Source organism: Stenella coeruleoalba (assembly GCF_951394435.1).
Source record: "Stenella coeruleoalba genome assembly, chromosome: 1".
NCBI classification, from domain to species: domain Eukaryota; kingdom Metazoa; phylum Chordata; class Mammalia; order Artiodactyla; family Delphinidae; genus Stenella; species Stenella coeruleoalba.
Window position 1 is genome coordinate 188022084 of NC_137169.1, and position 25257 is coordinate 188047340.

Here is a 25257-nt window from a genome sequence, read left to right on the forward strand (position 1 = left end):
AATAGGGCCACTAGAGAGCCACCAGGTCAAGTAATACTTTATTCCTCCCCCCCCTTTTGGATTGAAAGTTTTGCATCCTATTTTTATTCTTTTAGTGGCTACCTTTGTAATGTTAACACTCATATTCAACTTAACAATGACCGAGTTTTGAAGGCTAGTCATTCATCAACAAATCATTATTGAGTTACCTACTATGTGCTAGGCACTTGTCCGGGTGCTGGGAAAACAGCCTAACCAGGTCTGCCCTGAGTACAAAGTAACTTGGAATATTTTTACTCCAGTCATACCTCTAAGAGCTCCCATTTTGCTTAGTGTTTTAATTTCCTCTTGTTTTCAAAGCTCCCAAGTTAGCTATTTTTATAAAATTTGTTGTCGCTGTTTAACTTTTAAAATTTAATTGTTTGCAGTTCTGATTTTAGATTCATCCATATAGTTACCATTTTCTTTTCCTTATTTCTGGATTCAGTTTCCTTCATGAATTGTATCTTTAAGGGCATCATTCAATAAGGAGTGATTAGTAAACATTCAGTCTCTGCTTGCCTCAAAAGTATATTGTGCCCTGTCTTGAATGGTATTATAGAAATTTAAGGCAAGAGTTCTTTTCTTTAGCACTTCCAAGAGATTATTCCACTGCTTTCTTCAAAAGAAGAGTCTGCTGTTTATCTAATTGTTGCTTCTGTATAGGAATTTTTTTTTTTTTTTTTTTTGCTGTACGTGGGCCTCTCACTGCTGTGGCCTCTCCCGTTACGGAGCACAGGCTCCGGATGCGCAGGCTCAGCGGCCATGGCTCACGGGCCTAGCCGCTCCGCGGCATGTGGGATCTTCCCGGACCGGGGCACGAACCCGTGTCCCCAGCATCGGCAGGCGGACTCCCAACCACTGCGCCACCAGGGAAGCCCAGAAAATTTGTTTTTACCATTTTCTCTTTATCTTAGTGTTTGTCATTTTTCGTTGTGTTGCACCTTGGTATAGACTTTTTCTGACTTATCCTTAGAACTTGATATGCTCTTTTGTTCTAAGGACTCATGTGTTTCTTTAATTCTAGAAAATGTTCAATTATACCTCTAAATAATGCATCAACCTTAATGTAGGCAGTGTAGGTCCACCCTAACATAAGTTGGATGCTTTTGACTCAAGTAACAGACACCTAACTGGAAATAGCTTTAAAAATAATTTTTACAAATGTATTACTTCGCATAACCAGAAGCCAGGATGAAGGTGACTTCCGGATTTGTTGATTCAGCAGCTCAGGGGTCCAGGCTTTCCTCTTTGCCATTCTCAGCATGTTGGCCTCACACTTCTAATGATCCCAAGGTGGCTGCCACAGCTCTGTGCTCTCTAGTGCCTTTGTGAGATCATCAAAGCAGCTTTTCCCAGAAATCCACTGACTTCTGCTCCTGACTAATATGCCAGAATTGCAAGGAGAAAGGCAACACAATGATTTGTTTAGCCCTCTCAGGACTCTGAGAACCAGGGATCCGATCAGCCTTCTCTGAGTCACTGGAGGAGGATTGGACACCAAAACAAAGTCAGAGGTCTGCCAGTAAGGGAAAAAAACCTGACACTGGTTACTGGATAGGCACCCAACAGTATCTGCTACCCTTTCTCTCTAATCTCCCCTGATACCACTTCTTTCAAACATACGTTGAATCTTCTTAACCTGCTCTTCATGTATCTTGACTTTTATTTCATATTTTCATTTTCTTAATCTTTTTTTGTTGCATTCTGGATAACTTCCTCAGAGCTGTTTTCCAGTTCACCATCTTTGTCTTTAGCTGAATCTGCTGCTCTGCATACCCATTGAGTTTTACATTTTGTTAGCTAAAATTTTAATTTCTAGAATTTCTATTTGGTTCTCTTTCACAATTGCTTATTATTTTTTTCATGATGTCTTATTCTTTCATTATGGTTTCTACCTCTTTTCCTTTTAAAGCTTTTAATTGTATTTATATTATGGTCTCTTTTATGTTTTTCTATTAATTCAGGTTCTGGGAATGTCAATTCTCCTGGTTTTTGTTTTGTGGATTCTCCCTCATGGCAAATGCTGTGCACTCACTTTCATTAAATGTTTGTTTTGTGAGTGTGGAAATTCACTATAGAGCCATTTTGTGTTTACTTTGGCCAGCATTCATTTTTGCATGAATTTATTAGCTTGGATTTCTGCACCACGCAGAACTTATAAACTTGGTACCCTCATCAGCATGGCACGTGTCTCAGTGTTTGACTTCTCATGGAAAAAAAACTTCAGTGCTCCACCCAGAGCTTCAGGTAAATGACTGTTTTTGCCACTTCCCTTTGCCAGTAAGAGGAGTTTTTCTGATTCTTTTTCATGGAGGAGGCAGCCCTTCTAGAACCCACTCTTTAGGCAGGATATTGGTTCCAGTTCTCTGCCTTGTGGAACCCAAAGTCATCCTCCCACATAAAAAATCTCAGCCCAGGGCTTCCCTGGTGGCGCAGTGGCTGAGAGTCCGCCTGCCGATGCAGGGGACACGGGTTCGTGCCCCGGTCCGGGAAGATCCCACATGCTGCAGAGCGGCTGGGCCCGTGAGCCATGGCCACTGAGCCTGCGTGTCCGGAGCCTGTGCTCCGCAGCGGGAGAGGCCACAACAGTGAGAGGCCGCGTACTGCAAAAAAAACCCTCAGCCCTAGGGGTCTTGAACTAGGTCTAATACCCTTTTGGCCACAGTTGTGAGATTACAACTCTGGCTTTGAGTTTTCTCTCCGTTTCTGTTACCTATGGATTTCCCTTTCTTTTTCCAAGGTTGGCTTTTTTTTTTTTTTTTAAATTTTGGGTCATATCTAACCCAGCCTTTCTATGAATTTGGAGTAGGAAAGGTGTTCCCATCAGCTGAGTTCACCACGTTCCCAGAAATGATTCCCATAATAAGTGAGAAACACTGCTTCGCTTGGGTAAAGTAATTATACCTTATAAAGTTCTTTCTGTTCATTCTCTCATTTGCCTTCTATATTATATTTTTAATTTCTTAATTTTTCTGACTGCATTCTGGGAAATTTCCTTGAACCTGTTTTTTTTTTTTTGCGATATGCGGGCCTCTCACTGTTGTGGCCTCTCCTGTTGCAGAGCACAGGCTCTGGACGCGCAGGCTCCGCGGCCATGGCCCACGGGCGCAGCCGCTCTGCGGCATGTGGAATCTTCCCAGACAGGGGCACGAACCCGTGTCCCCTGCATCGGCAGGTGGACTCTCAACCACTGTGCCACCAGGGAAGCCCCGAACCTGTTTTTATATTTATATTTGAAGAGTGATTTCATACTGATGCCTGCAATAACCAAGCTAACACCACAGGGTTCTTCTTCACCTTTATTCTGTAATTCATATCTCCTTTCTCCCATGATTAGAAATGTGTTTCCCAACATAAGCATGTATACTCAGTTGCTGTACACTCAAAAGAATTGTAAACTTAAAACACCATTAACAACATCTAACCTACTAAGTAAACTTAGTTCTCTTGTCTTTACAATATATGCCATTAAGAGTTTACAGTCAAAATATCATATTTAAAAGCTACTTGACTTAATTCTTTTCTCTGTATGATTATGTTATCAATCTAATATATACTTAGCCTTATTTTTTTTCAGTTTGCAGTCAATTTTATATCTACTTTTTGCATCCATTTTTACTTAACTTTTTTAGTATGTAAAATAGTTACTTGGTTCAAAAGGCAAAACTGTAAAAACAAACTGAGAGAAGTCCACTTCCTTCTGTATCTTTGCTTCTGGTTATCTTTCCTATTTTTCTTTTTGTATAAGTAAGCATATATTTATGTATATTTTATGGGCAAATGTATTTTTATTTCCCCCTTTTTCTCACATATTTTCTTTTTATAACAACTACTGCCTCAATGAATAAAATAACCGTGGGCATCTGTTACTTAATATTACGAACTTATGTCTTCAGGATAAATATCTAGAAATGGAATTGCTGGATCAAAGGCTCTGTGCCTGTGTAGCTTGGTTAGGTATTGCCAAATCCCCCTCCCTAGGGCTGTTACATTTTGCGTTCCCATGTGGAGCGTTGGAGAATGCCTGCTTCCTCCCAGCCGCACCGGCAGGGACTGTTGCCAAGCTTTTGAATCTTTAGTGGCATGAAAGGAAAGAAATGGTACCTCAGTGTAGTTTTAAAGTGCATTCCTCTTATTTTGAAGCAATGGGGCATCTTTTCATGTGTTTAAGTACAAATGGTATATCTTTTTCTGTGAACTCTGTCTTTTTTTTCTAGTTTTATTGAGATATAATTGACACATAACATTGTATAATTTCAGAGGTACAACATGATGATTTGATGTACGTGTATATTGCAAAAAGATTACCACTATAAATTTAGTTAACATCCGTCACCTCATATCGTTACACTTTTTTAAAATGTCTTTTACTCACTTTTCTATCTTTTTCTCTCTCTTTATTTTTAAGTTAGAATGATTAGTCCTGTGATATGTTTTAAATAGTTTCTCCCATTTTGTCATTTGTCTAACGATTCAGAATTTGTTTTCTTTACCACACTGTTATCACTTAGGCAGTTAAGTATAACATGCTTATGTAGGACTTTATTTTGAGATACCAGTTAATAATTTACTTATAAGAGTGAACAAAATTCAGAACTCAAAAAATAAAAGCAAAACCCAGAAATAAGCTTACAAAGACACAGACATAGAAGGCATAATTCTAAAGTATATTTACTGCACAAAGCTAGAGTACCTAACGTATTGCATAACTGAATCAAAATTCAGAATATTTTAGCAGCCTGGAAATACGGGCCAAAAGGCACAAAGTAAAATTTAGTAGACATAACGTTTTGTATTTAGGCTTAAAACCACTAATGCCATACATTTAAGCCTGGGGAAACCTGCCTTCACAGAAACTCAAATGTGTGTAAACTTTGGGTTTTAATTGACCACACATTTATGTAAGTCCAGCAGGGTAATATGGTTGCCAAAAGAAAATGCACTCCTAGAGTGAATAGTATCAGAAGATTATCCTGATCATGGAGAAAATTGCCCCTTTATGTACTTACTAGACCATGTCCAGAACGGTACGTTCAGTCTTGGGGTCCACAAATCAAGAGGGTCATTGACATCCATGGGCAAGTCCAAAGCAGGGAGTCTGAGTTAGTAAAGAGTCTAGAAGTCACATCAGGAACCTGGGAGTTTTAATCTGGAGAAAAGAAAGCAAGTAATCTGTGAAGTATTTGAAGGCTGTCAAGGGGAGGAGGGATTAGAATTATTTGACGTTACTCAAGCTCGCAGCATCTGTGGTTGTGACCTACGAGTGCGCCTGTTGGTAAAGGGAGACTTTCTAACTGGCCTTTAGGGCTGCTGGGAAGAGGAAGAGCCGCCTTCCTCACCTACCAGCTCCCTATGGCCAAAGGTGTCTGGACAGAGGTGCCAGGTCGGGTGGGCGCTGTCGGGAAGGCTCTGCTGCTGTGTGTAGGCAGTCTAGGCACCAGGGTTCTTGCTTTCTGGCTCGGGGAAAGCAATCTTTCCTTCCTTTCCAGTGTATTCTCTTTGCTGGGAACAAGAGCAGGTGGGGAAAGTGATCTGTGGGATTTTTTTGGCTGATTCAAGTAGATGAAACTTTTGGAGAAACATTCGTCTGTAGGATTGAATGTTAAAATGTGTCAACCTTGAGTTTTCAGCAAGATCCGGAGCCAGCGTCCCAAGAGCAGGGACTGCCCCTTGTTGAGAACGGTGTTTGTGGGCAAAGACCTCAAACTGTGCCGCCTCTTACCCATTTATCATTAGTGCCAGCTCCTTGCCCTCCCTCACCGTGGCTGATGAGAGCAGTAGTGATGCCTCAGTATGAACTGTACTTGTTTAAACCCTGCTTAGGGATCTCAGAATGATTCCTATGCTAATCTTATTGTCCAACTTGAATGGGCACATGAATCAACTGGGGACGGCATTAACGTGCAGGTTCTGATTCAGCAGTTCAGAGGTGGGCATGAGATTCTGCATCTCTAGTAAGCGCCGGGTGATACTGATGCTGCTGGTTCCGGGTCCACCCTGCATTGCAGGAGTCAAAAGCAGCCGTCCGCCTAGCCCAGGTGGACTGAATCAGAATCACCTGCCCTGTGGTTGTCTGAAATGCAGACTCCTAGGCTGTACTTCTGTTCTCTGGGACCAGACATCTCTAGGGATGGAGCCCAAGAATCAGCTCTTTGAGATGGTACTGCAGGTGATTCTTAGGTACATTAAAGGTTTTGAACCACTGGTCCTGGGGAGAATGGATAGGGTGGTTTAGACTCAAGGAGCGGGAGTGGACTTCCCTGGTGGCTCAGTGGTTGAGAGCTCACCTGCCAATGCAGGGGACACGGGTTTGAGCCCTGGTCTGGGAAGATCCCACATGCCGCGGAGCAACTAAGCCCGTGCGCCACAACTACTGAACCTGCGCTCTGGAGCCTGCGAGCCACAACTACTGAAGCCCGTGCGCCTAGAGCCTGTGCTCCGCAACAAGAGAGGCCCCCGCTCACTGCAACTAGAGAAAGCCCGCATGTAGCAACGAAGACCCAACGCAGCCAAAAGTTAAATAAATAAATAAATAGATAGATTGGGGGAACACATCGTTCACAGGGACACGGTGAGTCGCGTAGAAAGTCGGTTGTGGAAAGCTGGCCACTTCTGTAGAGCTTGCGTGGAGACGACTGGCTGGGTGACCCGGGGCCTCTGCAGCTCTTCTGTAAAGTGCCATGCTATGGATTGATGACTGCTCTCCTGTCTCTGGGTCTTGTCTTTCCAGTCGTCCAGCATGCTCTGCCCACCCCCCGCCGAGGCGCACTGACCATGAGCTTCAACTCCTCCCTCAGCCACAGGAAGGAGCTGAGTAACCTCACCGAGGAGTACGGTGGCCAAGGGGGCGTCGTCGTCACCGAGTTCATCGCCATTGTCGTCATCACCATTTTCGTCTGCCTGGGCAACCTGGTCATCGTGGTCACCTTGTACAGGAAGTCCTACCTCCTCACCCTCAGCAACAAGTTCGTCTTCAGCCTGACGCTGTCCAACTTCCTGCTGTCCGTGTTGGTGCTGCCTTTCGTGGCGACCAGCTCCGTTCGGAGGGAATGGATCTTCGGCGTGGTCTGGTGCAACTTCTCGGCCCTCCTCTACCTGCTTATCAGCTCGGCCAGCATGCTCACCCTCGGGGTCATTGCCGTCGACCGGTAAGCTTGCATCACACTCAGAGAATCGAAGGGTTTAGGAGTGTGGGTGGAGGGGGAACCTGAGAGATCATGTGGGCTGTGCCCTCCAGGCTGCCTCAGTTCCTCGGGAGGGTGTCACGTCTGTGCTGGGGAGGGTGAGAAAGCAGAGTTCTGCCTCTTCTTCTATCCCCTCAACCAGAGCACCTCTGATTTTATCTGGTCTAGCTTGCATGTAGCTGGGAACTTCCCTGGTGGTCTAGTGGTTAAGACTCTGCGCTTCCAGCTGCAGGGGACGTGGGTTTGATCCCTGGTCAGGGAACTAAGATGCCACATTCTGTGCAGCGTGGCCAAAAAATGAGAAAAACAACTTAGAAAGAAAAGTTCTATTAACTTCTGCTTCTCAGTTGATAGTTGAGAAACAGAAGCTGAGGGAGGTGACGTGGCAGAGGAGGTATCAGATCCAGGTCTTCCCCAAAGTGCTGCCTGCTGTCTGTTGCTTTGGGTTGGGCCAGAGCTGCACCAGGGCAGCCCAAAGAGGAAATACTCTCTATCGTCCACAGTGCAAGGGCCTGAGCATCAGCTCAGTGCTGGATGGAAGGAGAGCAGGGGAAGGGAAGACAACACAGGGAGTAAGATGGCGCCTGGGAGAGACAGTGTGTGCTTTAAAACATCTGGGCTCTCCCTTCTTGTAGCATAGCTGGCTCCAGCAAGGAATAGCACTGCTGACGCCCCTCAGCTCTATCTAGAAGGTTCTTCCAGATTCCTGCGTTAGGCTGTCAGATTTAGTTGTGAAAGTCCTGCAGGCTTTGACAGAGAGTTTCCGACCCCTGGAGTCTTCTTTATTAGGATTTTGCCAATGGTCACTTCATTCATCCCAGGCAAGGGTTCAACTGTACAAGGGCAGAGGGGGGAGATTCAGAGTCTCTGTGATTTATAGAATTGGGGAGGGAGTCAGGGAAAACACAGAGGGGTTCCCCAGGACTGTCGTCACTGGGTGACACGAGTCCCCTGGCTCCCTTGGGATCGTCCATTTTTGAGCCGATGAGCGGTGGCTGGATGGTCTACCCAAGGTGCAGGCCTCCACTAGGGCCGAGGCCGGAATCCTTTCAGCCCTCTGCACCTGAGGGGGGTTAGAGTGAAGGAAGCCATTGGTCAGAACTAATCAGGTGGCTTCTCCAAATATCTCCTTTCCCCCCAACAGAAGAAAATAATACCAAAAGTAGAAAAAGTACAATCAGAAATATCCATAATCCCACCAATCAGAAGCAACCACTGTTTACTTTTGTTTGTTTGTTTGCGGTACGCGGGCCTCTCACTGCTGTGGCCTCTCCCGTTGCGGAGCACAGGCTCCGGACGCGCAGGCTCAGCGGCCATGGCTCACGGGCCCAGCCGCTCCGCGGCATGCGGGATCCTCCTGGACCGGGGCACGAACCCGTGTCCCCTGCATCGGCAGGCGGACTCTCAACCACTGCGCCACCAGGGAAGTCCTCCATTTTTTTAGTATACTTGCCTCCAGGGATTTTTGGCCGCATGCAGTAAATTTAGAAAATAGACTCAAGGCACATGTGGTTTTGTGACCTGCTTTTTCACTTAACAAGTGATTGTGAGCATTTTTCCCACCTGCAGATATCCCTGGAGAACATGATTTTGAATGGTTACATGGTATTCCGTCCTCTGGATGGACTGCAGTTTATTTTTACAGTCCCCTGTTAGCTTACTGTTTTATATAGCACTTTGATGAAGATGTATGTTTGTGGAATTGTGTTTTCAGTCACAGGAAACACACTTTGAAGATTCTTGATGTGTAAAAGGCAGGCTCCCCTTCAGAAGCTTGTACAGGTTGTTACTTCAGCAGCCGTTCATCGGCGTCCTAGCAAGACTGATAATAAGCACTGCAGACATAACTGGAAGTCTGTTGGCAGTAGGATGGGATGGGGAATCATTACTTTTGGGATATCCCGTCCTGGGTCCTGTGGAAGGTGGAGTGGGGGCCAACAGCTCAGGAGCAGAGCGGAGAAGTGGGTTTTTAGATGCCTCTCGCAGAACTGTGTATACGTGGATTCTCAGTAAGTGGAGGCAGCTCTCGGAGGCCGTATACTGCTTATTTGGATCTGAGGTCTAGGTAAGCGCGAGTGCGATTTCCACCAGCAAGCATGACCGATTCTCAAATCACGCCATCAGAATGCATCAAACGAGAGAGCATTTGCCTCTTTCGACGCCTTGCTCTTTCACGCTGGGAATATTTGCTGGGTGTCTACTCTGTGAAAGGCCCTGTGCTACATCCTCGGATGGTAGGATACAGCATGAGCAGGACGCAGCCCTTGCCCACCAGGAGTTCACAGCTTCATGGCAGAGGCTGACCCGTGGGAGCTGGTGTGAACACAAAGCAGAATTAAGCGCTATGACAGCTCCCGTGGCTGCTTCTGAGGGCAGGGCCTGCAATGCTCCGGGGAAAAGGTGGCATTTGAGCTAAGTCCTAGCAGTGAATAGGATTGCAGGGGCCCTTCCAAATGAACAAGCCGCCTCCATTTATTCATTTGATAAAGTTATGGAGCACCTAACGTATGCCTGGCCAGGTGATTGGTGCTGGGAACGCGCAGCTGAAGGAGATGAACAGACACGCTGAGGAATTCGCAGTGTTGGGGGGATAGACATGTGGCCAGGTAATTTTAGGACCACGTGGTGTGTACGCAGAGCCAGTGTGTTCGAGGTGCTGTGAGAACGCAGAGGAGGGAGCAAGGCCGGAAGTAGTGAAAAAGCATGGCGCGTGGGACACAGCTGGAGACCGGGGGAAACAGCTGGTCACGGAAGAGGTGACGCACGTGAACAAATTGGCGTCACCGGTCATCTCACTAGAGATTTAATCCAGGCACCCCAGACCCCACAGCCCACGCCAGGGTCACCCAGTGACAGAGCTGTGAGTCGAGAAAGGGCTTCTGCCTCTCCCAGCGGTGACAAGTCACCAAGGCCTGGTTGTCTCTGGAAAATAGACCATTTCCTCCTGCGAGTGTAGCAAGATGGATTTGGCCATCACAGTGCTTTGCCCAGATCTTTGACTATAAGATATAGACTGCTGTCAAATTTGGTGTCTTCAAATATTTTCATGGCAGGTGCGATTAATTTTTTTTATTATTGGTCATTCGTGTGGCTAAAAATACAAATGGACTGGACCAGCGAATCGATCATGTTCATATAAATGATCACCGTCTGACCAGGATTTCAAATACCCCTTCCCCTGTCCCCATGAATTTTAGGGAATTAAATTTACTTGATATTAGTGATTTTGAAGGTTACATATTTGCCTTCTATGTGGGAAACCTAAAGATGCAGCTGTGTGTGTGTGTCTGTGTGTGTGTGTGTGTGTGTGTGTGTGTGTGTGTGTGTGTGTGTGAGAGAGAGAGAATGAGAAAGAGAGGGAGAAGCAGAGACAGAGAGAGGTGGAGGGGATGGGTAGGAAGGAAGGGAGAGTGAGAGGGAGGGAAACAGGCGAGAGGAGGCAGTAGTAAAAGATAAGTGAGGAGAGAGGAGAGAAGAATAAGAGAATGGGGGTGGAAGAAAGAGATGGGAACATCGGTAAGAAAGTGGAAGAAAACAAGGGCGGGGGGCTAGACACCTGCCGGGCACTGCACTATGCCGTTAACAAATGTTTATCCCAGCTAATCCTCACAATCACCCTATCAGTCCTCATTTTGCAGAAGAGCCTAGCGAGGTTTTGCAAACTCGCCCAAGTCCATGTGGCTGGTAAGTAACTCGCTCAGTTTCTGAGATGCTAAAGGCTTTGGTTTTAGGCTTCTTTTGGCTAAATGTACATACATTGCAATGCTCACATCTACACCTTTATCAAGATATAAACATGCCAACATCTGTCCACAAAAAGAATTTCTTTAATGGGTTTCATAGATTTGAAACTTCATTTTTTAAACTTAAGCCTCATTTAGGCCTAGTTGCAGGTTCAAAGGAAAATATAGAACAAAAGCAACTCCCTATTCCCTGCAGGTTAATACAGGCCAAAACGGAGGGGTGTTCCTTTGTTTTCCGTACTCTTAGCTGTCTTCTGAAGCTCTCCATCTTTTCTCCAACAACTCATTTTTAGACATGAGCCCAAGCACCACCCTTGGTCCCCAAAGAGCCTTTTGTGATGTCACGTGTAACTTCAAAGTGGTAATGCCTGTAGGGGCTCCAATGCTTAGCTCTCCTGCCACGAATCACCCACTTAGATAATGACCCCTGTTTTTACTTTTTTTTTTTTTTTGCGGCACGCGGACCTCTCACTGCTGTGGCCTCTCCCGTTGCGGAGCACAAGCTCCGGACGTGCAGGCTCAGCGGCCATGGCTCACGGGCCCAGCCGCTCCGCGGCATGTGGGATCTTCCCAGACCGGGGCACGAACCCGTGTCCCCTGCATCGGCAGGCAGACTCTCAACCACTGCGCCACCAGGGAAGCCCCATCGTAATGGTTGAACGTGGCTGGTCAGAGGAGGTGGGGACAGCTCATGTTCCCCAAGCCTGGCCTCCCACACCTACCTGTACACTCACCCCTGAAGTGTTGCCTGAGGTCAGAGGGCCTGCACGCATTTTAAATGGGCAGAGGAAAGGAGAAATATCCGCCTTGTTTCTTTTTAAAAGTGGAGAAAACCTTCCTGGAAGTGCCCCCAGTCCCACCCCAGCAAACTCCCCTCACATTTCATTTGCCTGATGATGTCACACAGGTCAGTGCCTCAGCTGGTCACCTGGCAAGGGAGGGGATACCACCAGCATGGCCTGATTCATCCCCTGGTGCTTAGAAGGGCCCAGCGTCCCCTGTGGTCACAGCAGTTTTGCAGGAGCAAGATAGGGATTCTGTCTTCAGGAAGAAAGGGGGAAAGGTCAGTGCACAGTGTCCCAGCTCTGTCCCCGCTGCCATCTGAAGGGAGGTCCCATCCAGCCCTTTCCCCCGACTCGAGCCCATTCTGTCCTTGGAGCAGATCCATGCCAGACGTTCTGTGATTCCCATCTTCCTGGTGAAGGAACTGAAGCTCTGAGAGCTTAGCTCAGCTACCCAAGCTCACACAGCTAGTGGACAGCAGAGTCGCCATCTGAACCCAGGCATCGCCAACTCCAAAGGCATGCTTCTTTCACGGGGCTGCACGGCCTTTGCAAGATGCGAACCCAGATGTCAGCAGAAGACAGGAATTGCTTTACCCCAGGCTCTGTGCAGGGGTTCTGTTATCCATACCATAATCGCGGTGGTTTCCTCTCATCAGGCTCCACGCTCAGAAACACTCCTTCCAGCCTAGACCTTGGTGGGGCCTCGAGCCTTGAGACCAGCAGTCCCCGTCTTGCCTCTGATTTGGAAGGCCTTTCATACAGGGACCCCTCCATGAGAGCCTGCCCCAGGCAGCAGGTGGTAATTCAGGCCATGGCCCCCGTCCCTGAGCTCTAGTGCCCAGGGGTGACTCAGGAAGATCCTGGTGGAGCAGGTGGTTCACAGGTGGTGTGTGAGGCTCATAGCCACAGTCATCTCCTAAGGTTCCGCCTGTAGCAGGCAGCCTCAGCATGGTCACCCCTGTCCCGCCACACGTTGCCCTCCTGCAGAAACTCCATCATTACAGAACATTTCCTTTGGATAAAACGTCCGGGTGGGGAGGCTGGTGGTTTACTTTCAACCCCATGGTCTAAATCCTCCCACTCACTCCAGTTAAAGGGTCAGAGCTCAGCTGGCTGGCAAGTCTCTGCCCGTCCCGGCCCCCTGGCTCCTTTTCTCCCCGCGCACCATCACCCCGCGCCGGCCTTTTTGAGCTACAGGCAGCTTCCTCATTGAGCCGGTGCTCAGGTACATCTCCGCGTCTCGCCAAGGCTGGCGTTCTGCCTCAGCTGCTCCTGGGCCAGTGCCTCTGTTCGTTCAAGACCTGAGTTTGTGTGCCATCTGGTCCAGGAAGTCCGCCCTGACCCTGCAGTCTGGATCCGAGGCCCCGTCAATATGAATCAGTCGCTCTCCAGGCCTCTCTCCTTCTTCACAGAGCTGAGGGGTTAGGAACCACCCCTGGTCTGTGGACTCCGGAACAAGCCGGTGTGCAGGGAATTGCTGGCCTGTGCGCTGGGGACTGTAGAGTTAGGTTGCCCGGGGTTTTATCTTGTTTCTTCCCCTTCCTTATCTAGAGCAGATTATTTATCCTTTCTCTGCTGTTAAGATGAGGATAATGATAATGCCAGTCACTCGAAAGACTTCTTGTGAGGATTAAATATCCCCTTTCTGCTCCAGAGCCTTGTACCCTGCTCATGTGTCTGTCTCCCCCCGCACCTTCTTACCTGTATTCCCGGTGCATAGCACGGTGCTTGGCATGTGGCAGGCCTTCAGTAAACATTCACTGAATGAATGTACCCCATAATCCTTAGATGTTCTTCTGGTTTCTGAGGACCCTCTGAAAACAGCTCTAAAAGGATTACTGTCAGAAACACAGAAGGGATCTGGCTCGATGCACGGTCCCTTAGAACTCCTGGAGATGCCTGAAGACTAGCCACACCCCCAAATGTGAGTGGGCTCTGGAAACAGGGCCGCCTGAGCTCTGTGTTCTTCCTGGTGTCCAGCCGTTCTCCGATGAAGAGTTGCACGGGGCTGGGTCACGTGGCCAGGCTGTGACTTGTCCGGGGAGGGTTGAGAGGAGGTGCTCCTTTTAGAAGCATTCACCCATGGCCGTGTTGAGTGAGAGAAATCCAACAGAGCTCGCCACCTAGGAGAGCGGTGGGTGCCCCTCCTGGTGTGTCTTCTCTATTTTTAGTCCTCTCCCTCACCTGCCTCCGTTCTTTTTCCAGCTACTATGCGGTCCTGTACCCCATGGTGTACCCCATGAAGATCACAGGTAATCGAGCCGTGGTGGCGCTCGCCTACATCTGGCTTCACTCCCTCATCGGCTGCCTGCCACCTCTGTTTGGTTGGTCATCGGTGGAGTTTGACGAGTTCAAGTGGATGTGTGTGGCCGCGTGGCACCGGGAACCTGGCTACACCGCCTTCTGGCAGATCTGGTGTGCCCTGTTCCCCTTCCTGGTCATGCTGGTGTGCTATGGCTTCATCTTCCGCGTGGCCAGGGTCAAGGCACGCAAGGTGCACTGTGGCACCGTGGTCCTTGTGGAGGAGGACGCGCACGGGAACGGGAGGAAGAACTCCAGCACCTCCACCTCTTCCTCGGGCAGTAGGAAGAACGCCTTTCAGGGCGTGGTCTATTCGGCCAACCAGTGCAAAGCGCTCATCACCATCCTGGTGGTCATTGGGGCCTTCATGGTCACTTGGGGCCCCTACATGGTCGTCATCACCTCTGAGGCCCTCTGGGGGAAGAACTATGTCTCCCCAACCCTGGAGACCTGGGCCACTTGGCTGTCCTTTACCAGTGCCGTCTGCCACCCGCTGATCTATGGACTCTGGAACAAGACGGTTCGCAAGGAACTACTGGGCATGTGCTTTGGGGATCGGTATTACCGGGAACCGTTTGTGCAGCGGCAGAGGACTTCCAGGCTCTTCAGCATTTCCAACAGGATCACAGGTAACTTGGGAACTTGTCAGGGAAGGGATGCCCACCCTCAGGTGGGTGTAGCCTGTGGTCCTGCAGGCGCTCGGGCAGGTTGATGGGCGAGGTCTCAGACTGACTGCTGCTTCAGGGCTTAAAACACAGGTTTCCTCTGGGGAAGGAACATCGCAGAGTGTCCACTGTGATTCCCAAGCAGATTTCCTGAGCTTAGCAGTTCAAGACAGGGTACACCAGAGTTCAGAAATCCGTGTTCTGTGACCCCAGCCATGGCCCGCTGGCCTGGAGAGTAGATCTAGATAGATCTATCTAGAGAAAAAAGAACCCAAGCATTGGACCAGGCTGCCTTCACCTTTCAGTGTTCCTTGGAGGCAGGGTCCTCTTTAAAGCACTTCCTGCCCTCCTCAGCTACTCCTCCTGGACATACTCCGTCTTGGGCCTTTCCTCACGGGTCGGTGGTTTCCTCGTATTGTCGCTAATAATTCAGGACGTGTCGATGACGGACCTCCACTCTCTCATTGAAATGTCACTATCTGGTGTGTGGACAGCTGCTCCTCCATTTGGTAATTGATTTCGGAGCTCACAGTTTCTGGACATGATCCCATCCCCTTTGATGAGACCCAGAGGAATTACTCTAGTGGGGGATAGATTTTTTTTAAAAAAAACCTTTTTCTTTTGAGATAATTTTAGACTCAGTGAAGCGTTGGGAAAACAGTACAGAGAATACCCATCCACCCAACTTGTCCTAGTGCTGACATCTTGCCTAACCGTAGCACAGCTACCAAACCTAAGACATCGCCAGGGGTGCAGCGCTATTAACAACTACAGACTTGACTCGGATTTCACCCATTTTCCCATGATGTCCTTTTTCTGTTCCAGGATCCAGTCCGGGATCCCACGTTGTATTCAGTTGTCACATCTCCTTTGTCTTCTTCAGTCTTTGACAAAGTCTTTTTTTTTTTTTTTTCCCCTTGTCTTCCATGACTTGACACTTTTTGTAGAGTCCTGATCGGGGAATTTGTAGAAGGCCCCTCAATTTGCATGTAGCTCATGTGTTCTCAGGGTCACAATGAGGTAATACCTTTTTGGCAGGCAAGGCTGGGCGGGTGATGTGCTCTTCCTAATGAGCGTGCCAGGGGTACATATGTCAGTAGGTCTTCTCACTAGCTAGTTCTTACCCTGATCTCTCGGTTGATGTCTTAGCTTGGGCTGCTACAACAAACTACCGTAGACTGCATGGCTTAAACCACAGACATTCATTTTTTCACAGTTCAGGAGGCTGGAAGTCTGAGGTCAGGGTGGCAACATGGTTGGGTTCTGGTGAGGACCCTCTTGCAGGCTGTCCTTTTGCTGTGTCCTCCCATGGCGGAGGGTTAGGGAGAGGGACAGGAGGGAGCAAGCTCTCCGGTCTCTTCTTATAAGCACCCCACCCTCATGACCTCTTCTAAACCTCAGTACCTTCCCAAGGACCCATCACATTGGGGGTTAGGGCTTCAGTGTATGAATTTGGTGGCAAGTACTTTCAGTTCCTACAGTTAAGATGGCGTCTGCCAAGTTGCCCCACTGTAAACTCACTGTTTTTTCCATTGTCATTAATAAGTACAACATAACAGATATTTTGAGGCTCCCGCTGTTTGTAGCATGCACTCGTGGATCTTGTCCCTGCAGTTATGACTGTGTTGTTTGAGGGAGACTGTCATCTGGACAGGCTGTTGGAAGAGAGACTCTGAGGGCATTTATCAGACCATATTCAAGGAAAGCTCCAGTTCAGACTGCAGTTCTAGTCTCTTGCCAGATGACTTTGGGCAACTCATGCTGCTCGAGATAATTTTTCCTCCTCAGGAAATAGGTCTTCCACCTACCCTCTCAAGAGAGTGGAAAGAAATAACAACTCTTAATTATCATGAATATTCAGTGGTAGTGATGATAGGAGTCTTTTCCATGTGGCAATTAAACAAACCAATGTCACTGATTTATCTCAGGGACTGATGGAGTGTTCCTTCTTGAGAAAGGAAGGAATTCTGGGACTTTTAATTTTGACTATAGGAGAAAAAAATCTCTCAGGACCCCAGTATTTTAATTCCTGAAATGCCCACCCCCTGCCACTGGCAAGACCATGATTCCAAGTGTGACTTGTGAGCCAGGAGGAGTACATTCAGGGTTTGGTTTCATTTCACTGATGAACTTATTTGTTCAGATTTTGTAAAATCACTTACCTTCTAGGCAAAAATAAATAAATAAAACATTAAATGTTTTCGATTCCATTGAAGTTAGGAATGAGGAAGGGAAAAAAATGAGGAAGGAGAATGGAGGAGGAGAGGGTAGATAGAACAGAAAGAAACATCTGCTTTGGGGGCCAAGATTTTCCATGCAAGCCACTTGAGATTATCCTGGAAGAGTGTGTGAGGCCGTGAGAACAGGCGGAAAACACCCGCTGTGGTTGGGTTGGCAAGTCCAAGGCGGTGAGCAGTCTCCTCACCGAGGGAAAAGCAGTCTTGTGGGATGTGTTTGGGCTGAAGAGCATGTGGGATGATGGGTTCTGAGTTGCTGGCCTTCCCCTTGAATGGGAGCTGGGGGCATCCCTGCTGTCTCTTCCCGGGACGTCCTGACATCAGGAGGTGGGCAACAGCGTCAGCAGGAGTCTTGGAAAAAGAGCAGAATGCAGTGCCCACCCCAGCTCCGCACTCTGCTCCAGCCACGCCAGGAATGCCCACAGCCTTTCTGGTCAGGAGGGAGAGCTCTGCCTTCCACCTGGCATCCCCGGTAAGAAGGATGTTAAGATTTGTTCCAAAGCCAGCAAGAAAAGGCTCGGAGGCCCTGTCTCGGTTTTGTTCCTCTCCGTTTGCATAGGCATCTGCAAAATTTTCTCCAGAGGATTCAGTACATGGAATTATAAACTTTCCTAACCGTGCTTGTGAGCACAGGTGCAGTGAAGTGGCATTCCACAGACAGCTGGCGCTTTCCTGCTGACTCCGGGAGGCCAGGAGTTTTACACATGCAGTCATGTTTATTTCATACATAGATTTCAGCCATAATCCGTGGATTTTGGTCTTCTCGTTCTATTAGCCCCAAACTGAAGAAGTGCAGCAGCTTACGTTTTCCCTGGGTGCCAGCTGTCACCAGGCCACCACAATACGTTCTGCTTGTGAGTCTCATTAGCAGGTTCCCATGGGGCTCCCCTAGGAATTGAGATCTCTGGCCTCCCTGGGCTTTGCCGGGCAGGGCCACTGGATGGTGGGTAGGTCAGCCCTGGAGTGGACCTTGATTCCAGTGCTGAAACGTGAGCTAGATGCTTACGTTTGGTCTTGGGAGGCCAGACGACAACTCCAAAGCTGACAGGTGGCTACGGGTGATCGGAGCAAAGAAGGGGCCTTCAGGAGAAAGGGCCACGGGCTTCTCCAACAGCTCTGCCACTCGCCAACCCAGTTGGGGTGGACAGCCCAGACATCAGCCCAACCCAGGCTTCGAGGGAGGCCTGGGCATGGTGGGAGGCCAGCCTCTCCAAATGCTGCCCTCGTGTGATGCTCGAAGCTCCTGGAACCGGGAACAGAGCCTTCCCAGCTGTCTTCTGCAGGGAAGGACGCTGACTCCCATTTGCTCAGAGGAAATGCCCCACCTCAGGGCCCTTGTGAGGTCTGGGCTGGAGGGAAGGAAGGAGACCCTGGGGCCTTTGAATTTTCCTGCCTTGTTTTGCCAAGTTCCCTTCCTGGCGCCACCTAGAGGTCTTCTGGTTACTTCAACGTGCCAATGTCACCCCAGAATTGCACTCTGTTCTTTTAGCCGCTCAAAGGCACTCATGACTCTTCTGGCCACTCCAGGCTTCTGATCCGATCCCTGTGCCTGTCGTTTTGTGCCTTTTTCTTTCTTTCTTTTTTAAAAAAATTTTGTGAAAGGGGGTGGATTGGGCCCAGCCCAGTAGATGTGTTGTTGTTTCATGTGAAAAAACTCAGGGTAACTGAGTCTGCTCTCCAGGGGTAAAATGCTGGATAAACAGGATAGAGAGTTGCCGCCCGGCTGCCCTGTTTCCACGTCTCTTAGCCGAGCCGCATTGGTCTGGCTCCAGTGATTTCTCCCACTGGTAGAGACCAGGACTTGTGCCTGGCTTTCACTGCAGCCTCAGAGATGGCGTCCAGAACCCACTGTGGCCTCAGCCGTCCCGGGTGGCAGTGGATGTTCCCCCGGCGACCCACCCCTCCGCAAGCCGGGCTTCCAGCTGAGACATAGTCATATTCTGAGGCCAAGACCCTGGAGGTGGCTGACCATGTTTGGGCTCTTCTCTGGCCCCAGACCTCCACACCAACCCCCAGGAGAGGGGAAGGCTCCTTGCAAAGGTGCTTTCCCCACAGGCCATGACAGGGAGCTTCTGAGAGCAGCGTGCTCTGACTGCACGGGTTCAGCCCCCATCATTTCCTCCATGGCTCTGAAGGAGAAAGGAGGGCATGTGTGTCATGTTGCTTTGTCCCCTTCATTAGGATGAAGGTACAGGGTGGAGGTGTCTCCTGTGTGTAGGTTTGCTGGGGAGGAACGCTGGTGGCCTTCGTGGCAGGTAGGTAGGTCTTCCTCGTGAGATCGGAGGAGTTTGACTTTTCTGTGCTTTTTTTTAATTGCTAAGAGTGCCTTTTTTGTTAACTCCATGGTCTTTATGGCCTCCAGCTCTTTTGTTCATGGAGTCATTATTTTCTCAATTTTCTGAGGACACCCAATTAGAATTCTGTTTGTTTTCTGAAGCTCCCTGCATCGTCTCCCGAGACATCCTTTTTTCTCCCTTCTCTCCTTCCTCCCTTCCTTTTTTATTCCCCCATTTCTGCTAGTGCCTTTCCTTAAGTATCTGGTGATCTCCGCCGTCCCTCACGGTTAGTAAGTCGGCCCAGGAAAGCCAGCGGGAAGCCCTGGGCGGTGGTGGGACTGGGCCATCTCACGGGGCGCCCAGATCTTGGGGTCTGTGGGGCTTTTCTCTCTGGCTGGCTGGATTTCCCTGGGGATGGGGTCTCTGGTCTCCTGCCCAGGTTAGGTGAGGCAGTGGGGCGGGGCCCCCACTGGTAACTATGTAGCCTCTCATTGTTCCCTCGGTTTTTGCCACGTTGCCATGTGCCTGGTGTCGCTAAGGCCAGAGTCCCCCAGTTCACTCTATCCACTCTCCTGCCAACATGGGGAACGGGAGCCTGGACCCCGAACTGGGAACAGCAGTGGAGGGGACCCACTGCTTCCTGTAGAGACTTTCCATCAAGCCCCACCTGCCTGCAGAGACTCCGGACCTCCAGTTCCTGAGCTTCTTGGGGGCCTCCTTCCAGGCCTCCCCCTCTGCCAGCCTCAGCTCTTTCCTGGGCTAGTTTCACTGCCCACTTCCCACCTTCCAACTTACAAACATCCTCTTCATTTGGGGGTTTTGGCCTCTTCAAAAAACATCCCTTTTGGTATTCAGGTAGGATCTCGGGAGTTAAACACGCACCCGTGTTTAACTGGAAGATCTTCTCCCAGGACTGTTCACCTCATTTTCTCTCCCACCTGCCTTGTTGGTGTTTGACGTTTGTCACGAGCGCTCCCCCTCTGGGGGGACCCAGTGAATCCTGTCACAGACTCCCCGGGATAGGAACAAGCGGCGAAGTGAAGGAAGGGCAGCTAAGAGCTTCGTGTCCTCAGCGCGTGGAGAGCACGCTTTGCGAGGAGGACAGAGCGGACAGGGGAGCGGAGGCGAAGCCCCTGGGGACTGGGTGGGCCGTGGATTGTACAGTCAGTGCTGACCTTGCCTTGCAGACCTGGGCCTGTCCCCACACCTCACGGCACTCATGGCAGGCGGGCAGCCCCTGGGTAACAGCAGCAGCACGGGGGACACCGGCTTCAGCTGCTCTCAGGACTCAGGTAAGCCCCTCACCTGTCGCGCTTCCCCAGTGCCTGCCGGGTGGGAGCTGGTGGGGAGAGGGATGTCTCCCAGGGTGTGGAGGGGCGAGAGGCAAGGGTCTGGGTGTCCAGTCACGGCTCTTCAGCATCTCTGTGCCCCAGTTTCCTCCTCTCTACAGTGGGGATCTCAGCTCCTGTTCTCTCTGCCATGCAGGGTTGTTGTGAGATTCAAATTAAGTGAAAGCTTTTGAAAAGTTAAAATGCTAAATGATTGTCAGTTGTTACTCGAATTATAATAACCATCGTCCAGTGCAGGCTCCGGAGTCAACCTGCTTGGTTTTCAGTCTCGAATTGACTTTTTTTTTTTTTTTTTTTTTGCGGTACGCGGGCCTCTCACTGTTGCGGCCTCTCCCATTGCTGAGCACAGGCTCCAGACGCGCAGGCTCAGCCGCCATGGCTCACGGGCCCAGCCGCTCCACGGCATGTGGGATCTTCCCGGACCGGGGCACGAACCCATGTCCCCTGCATCAGCAGGTGGACTCTCAACCACTGCGCCACCAGGGAAGCCCTCGAATTGACTTTTAAGAGCTGTGTTATCTCAGACAAGCTGCTCAGTCTGTTTCTAAACCTTCGCGTTTCTCCATTTGTGAGCTGGGGCAGCCGTCCCTCTATCAAGGGCAGCTCCAACCAGGTCAGATACCTTGTCACCATCATTAGATGCCCTGCAACATGCCTATGGGGAACTCGGTCTCCCCAAAGAAACACATCTCCAGCAGCATTCTCCAGACCCTCCCTGTAGCTGCGGCCCAGGGGATGGTGCCGCCCAGGACTCCTCCCCCCAGCGGCAGGCTCTGTGATGTCACAGTCTGCTGTGGACCCAAGTGCCACACCCCGTGCTTGCCAGTTCATGACTGGATGAGAGGCTCGTGGGCAGAGGCTGTCGGTGTCCCTACGTCAGTCATTCATGGAGCTGACGAAGCACCCCGTCCCGGGGCTGCTGTCTGTCCGTGTTCTGGGCGTGAAGGGAGGGTGCCAAATCCTGGCCCTCGACAGCAGGCTGTCTGTGGGCATTTCCCTCCCTGCTCTTGCATCTCTCCTGCCGGGACCTTTGGAAAACTCCTCTCTGCCTTGACCTGTGTTTCTTGGCCTGAGCCTGTGTCCCGGAATTCCGGGGGGCCCGGCCGTGGGCAGGGACCCAGCCCAGGCCTCCTGTCGTGGAGCATTTCCCCGCAGGCAGAACGTTCCCTGAGGATGTTCTCCCACTGGCAGCCCGGAGGCTTGAACCACTGGTAGCACCCGCCCTTGTAGGCCCGAGTCCCTGCTGTGACTTGAAGGACGGGAGGGTCTCTGTCTCTCCTCGGGCTCTCTCCCTCTTCTCAGACAACCAGCAGGAATCCAGAGGCAGAGTGACATTCATTCATTTAACAGAAATTTACTTGCCAGGCCCTTGCTTTGAGCAGACACTGCGCTAGGTTCCGGAGATGTAGTGGTAAACTGCCCTCATGGGGCTTTCCGTCTAGTGGGAAAGACGGCCATCCCATGCGCTTTAAATGGGTGAATTGTGTGGGATGCGAATTATACCTCAATAATTCTGCTTTTACTAAGGGTTATAAGGGTGATGAGAGCTATGGAAGGGGAAGCCGAGTGCTGTGAGGACACGTAACGGGGTCGTATGTGCCCCCTGTTGGGGAGAACTTGTCGGCGGGGAGGGCAGTGTTAGAAAAGCTTCTCTGAGGAAGTGATGTGAAAACCTGAAGAGTGAATAGGAGGTGACCAGGCAAAAAGGAGTAAGGGGACAGTGTCGTAAGCCAGCGGTCCCCAACCTTTTGGGCACCAGGGACCGGTTTCGTGCAAGACAATTTTTCCATGGACCAGGGAGGGCGTGGTTCAGGCAGTGATGCCAGCGATGGGGGAGCCGCAGGTGAAGTTTCGCTCACGTGCCCACCATTCACCTCCTGCTGTGCGGCCCGGTTCCTAACAGGCCGCAGCCGGTACCGATCCGCGGCCCGGGGCTTGGGGACCCCTGTTGTAGGCAGAAGAAAGAGCATGGGCTTTGGGGGTCACACAGACCGGAGTGTGAGCTTCAGCCCCGCTGTTTATTAGCCGTGTCCTCACGCGTGATGACTTTCATTGATGAGGCACCTGTTGTGCGCCAGGCAATGTGTCACATCTTCACACGTCTCAACTCAAAATCCTCCCAACAACTCTATGAGGTAGAGAGAATTACCATCCCCATTTTGTAGGCATGGAAGGATGCTGAGGGACTAAATATCCTGCCTGTGATCGTAGATCTGTCCGATTTGGGAAGCTGTGTGCTTAACCACCATGTTGTGAAGTCCGCTAGAGGAACACGCCTTTTCAGGTTGCTCTGCAAAAACACATGAGGGGGGCTTCCCTGGTGGCGCAGTGGCTGAGAGTCTGCCTGCCGATGCAGGGGACACGGGTTCGTGCCCCGGTCCAGGAAGATCCCACATGCCGTGGAGCGGTTGGACCCGTGAGCCATGGCCGCTGAGCCCGCGCGTCCCGAGCCTGTGCTCCGCAACGGGAGAGGCCACAGCAGTGAGAGGCCCGTGTACCGCGGAAAAAAAAAAAACAAACCATATGAGGAGCTCCCAGCTCCCCTTTCTTCCTAATTTCCTGAGCACCAAGGCCTTGAAGGACTGATAGCTGGAGACTAAGACAGAACAAGACTGGTCCCCCCGCCCCGCCCCTGCCTGCCCACCTGCCCAGCTCTCTCTCATAGGACTTCCTTCCTTTCTGCCTTTTCCCCACTTTTTGGAGGGCATATTTCTCAATCCCTTTTTGGCCCCCAAAGAACTTTACATGTTCAGCTTTGAAATGTTTATTTAGCACAGCATACTTTAACTAGAATGATAGAAATTCACACTGTAAGAAGAATCACTGTGAACACAAAGCCCCTTTAATAGAGCCCCCTCCTCCGCTCAGCCCGACTGCCCTTCCCCATTCCAGGTCTTGTGAGTCTGCTCGCTGTGGCGGGTAACCCGTCCGCCTGGATAACGCTGCTGTATTTTTGGTGTGTCTGAAGCAGCCCCAGTGGCTGGCTGCAAACTCCCTGAAATGGGACGAGAGACAGTGTGTGTCCTGGGCAAATGCTGCAGGGCACTTGGTTGCACCTGATTGTGGGTTTGAATACATGAAAGGGGAGAGAGGGACGCAAGGGGTGTGAGCGAGGGCGAGAAAGGTGGCGAGAAGGACTTGGTGTTGCCTGTTGTAGGCGCACAATCGGCCCTTGGTTTTAGGAACGGATGTCATGCTGCTCGAAGACTTCACGTCTGATGACAACCCTCCCTCCCACACTTGCCCACCCAAGAGGAGGAGCTCAGTGACGTTCGAAGATGAAGTGGAACAAATCAAAGGTGGGTTTCTGTGACTGACGGCTTCAGGGAAACGGGGGAAGGGAAAGGATCTTAGGAAAGCTCCTTGGCCCAGCCTGCTCCCATCCCCAGCCCTCCGCGGTTTCTTTCCTTCATGGATGATGTGTGGTTACGAGTCTGAACCTGCCCTCTTTGAGCCTGGCTTCCTCCCGTGGAAAACGGAAGTCGTTGCGCAGTGAGTGCGCCGACTTCCCCGGAGGCAAAGGCCGCCGTCTCGATTGGCCTGTTGCCTCTGAAGCTGATGGGGGCGCTGGGATCCTGTGAGAGGAATGAGTTCTGCTGTCATCCAGTCCCTACGTTTTTCTGCTCCAGTTGCTCTGAATTCAGCCCTCAGCGCTCTCGGTGCCTCTGGAACTTGGGGTCTAGTTTCCCATCCAGATATGCTGATTAGAAGAGCGACAAAGGAGCCATCCAGGCTGCCCACAGATGGAAGAATCTCTTTTTTTCTGAATCCCACCCGGTGGTGAGGACAGCCACCGACATGGCCGGATGTGGATGTGGTGGAAGAGTCCAGGGACTTTAAGATATAAATTCTTCAGAAATGCTGAGTACCAAAATAAATATGGGCCGGGGCAGAGTTTGAGGTTCATAATTTGTCCCATCTCTTCTACCACCCCCTCCCCAATTCCAGATGAATGGAGGGGTGGTCATGGGCGTCAAGGAGGCAGATATCAACTCGTCTGCTTTACGGGCAGAGTGGATGCAAGAACAGAGCTTGGATTAGCAGCTTCATGGGCTCTATAATATGTTACTCCCGTGTTAAAAAAAATGGATTGAAGCCCTCTGCAATCCACCCAGCCCGCATAGGGCCAAGCCTGCCCCATCCAGCCTACGTGTTGGGGGACGGCAGTTCCAAAGGCGCCTTCTCTGCACGCAGGGCAGGGAGCAGGCACGTGTGTAAGACCTTGTCAGTCCTCCCGGGAGTGAGTGGCAGGGCAGAGGTCCTCCCCTCTTTCCCTCCTGGAGAATGGGGTGGAAGTTGCCTACTCTAGACAACGTGAGGTGTAGGGGATACGCCGTTCCTCCCAAAATGTCAGGAGAGAAACAGGCAGTGAGATTAATAGTCATAAGGCCATGGATGTGAAATTGAAGGGCCCCCTCCCTCCCTCCCTCCCTCTCTCTCTTCCTCCCTCCCTCCCTCCTTCCCTCCTTCCCTCCCTCCCTCCTGTGCACTTTAGGTGTCAGGAGTCCTAATCCTGGGGGAAGGGGCACCTGAACCTTTAATGTCCTTCCAGTCCTGAGGTTCTCCATGGCTTTGGGGAATCTCTGAGCGAGGGTGGAGAGGACAGAGACCACATTCAGGTTTGTGGAAGTTTAGAGCCAAAGCTATTACACACTCCAGGGAGCTGAAAGACCAGAGAACTCTTTCAAAGATGTAA

At 50.4% G+C, this 25257-nt stretch overlaps 1 protein-coding gene across 1 annotated transcript in view; it reads left to right on the top strand.

The window, feature by feature from the left end:
* GPR161 (G protein-coupled receptor 161) overlaps positions 1–25257 on the top strand; it is a gene marked incomplete at its 3' end in the record, with an annotated part of 44615 nt that overhangs the window by 18729 nt on the left and 629 nt on the right. Inside the window, exons 4-7 of the mRNA XM_079937147.1 lie at positions 6752–7169; positions 13939–14663; positions 20400–20504; positions 23744–23860. Of these exons, the coding sequence (XP_079793273.1) occupies positions 6796–7169; positions 13939–14663; positions 20400–20504; positions 23744–23860 (1321 nt within the window). The 5' untranslated portion in view covers positions 6752–6795. The remainder of the gene's footprint in view (positions 1–6751; positions 7170–13938; positions 14664–20399; positions 20505–23743; positions 23861–25257) is intronic.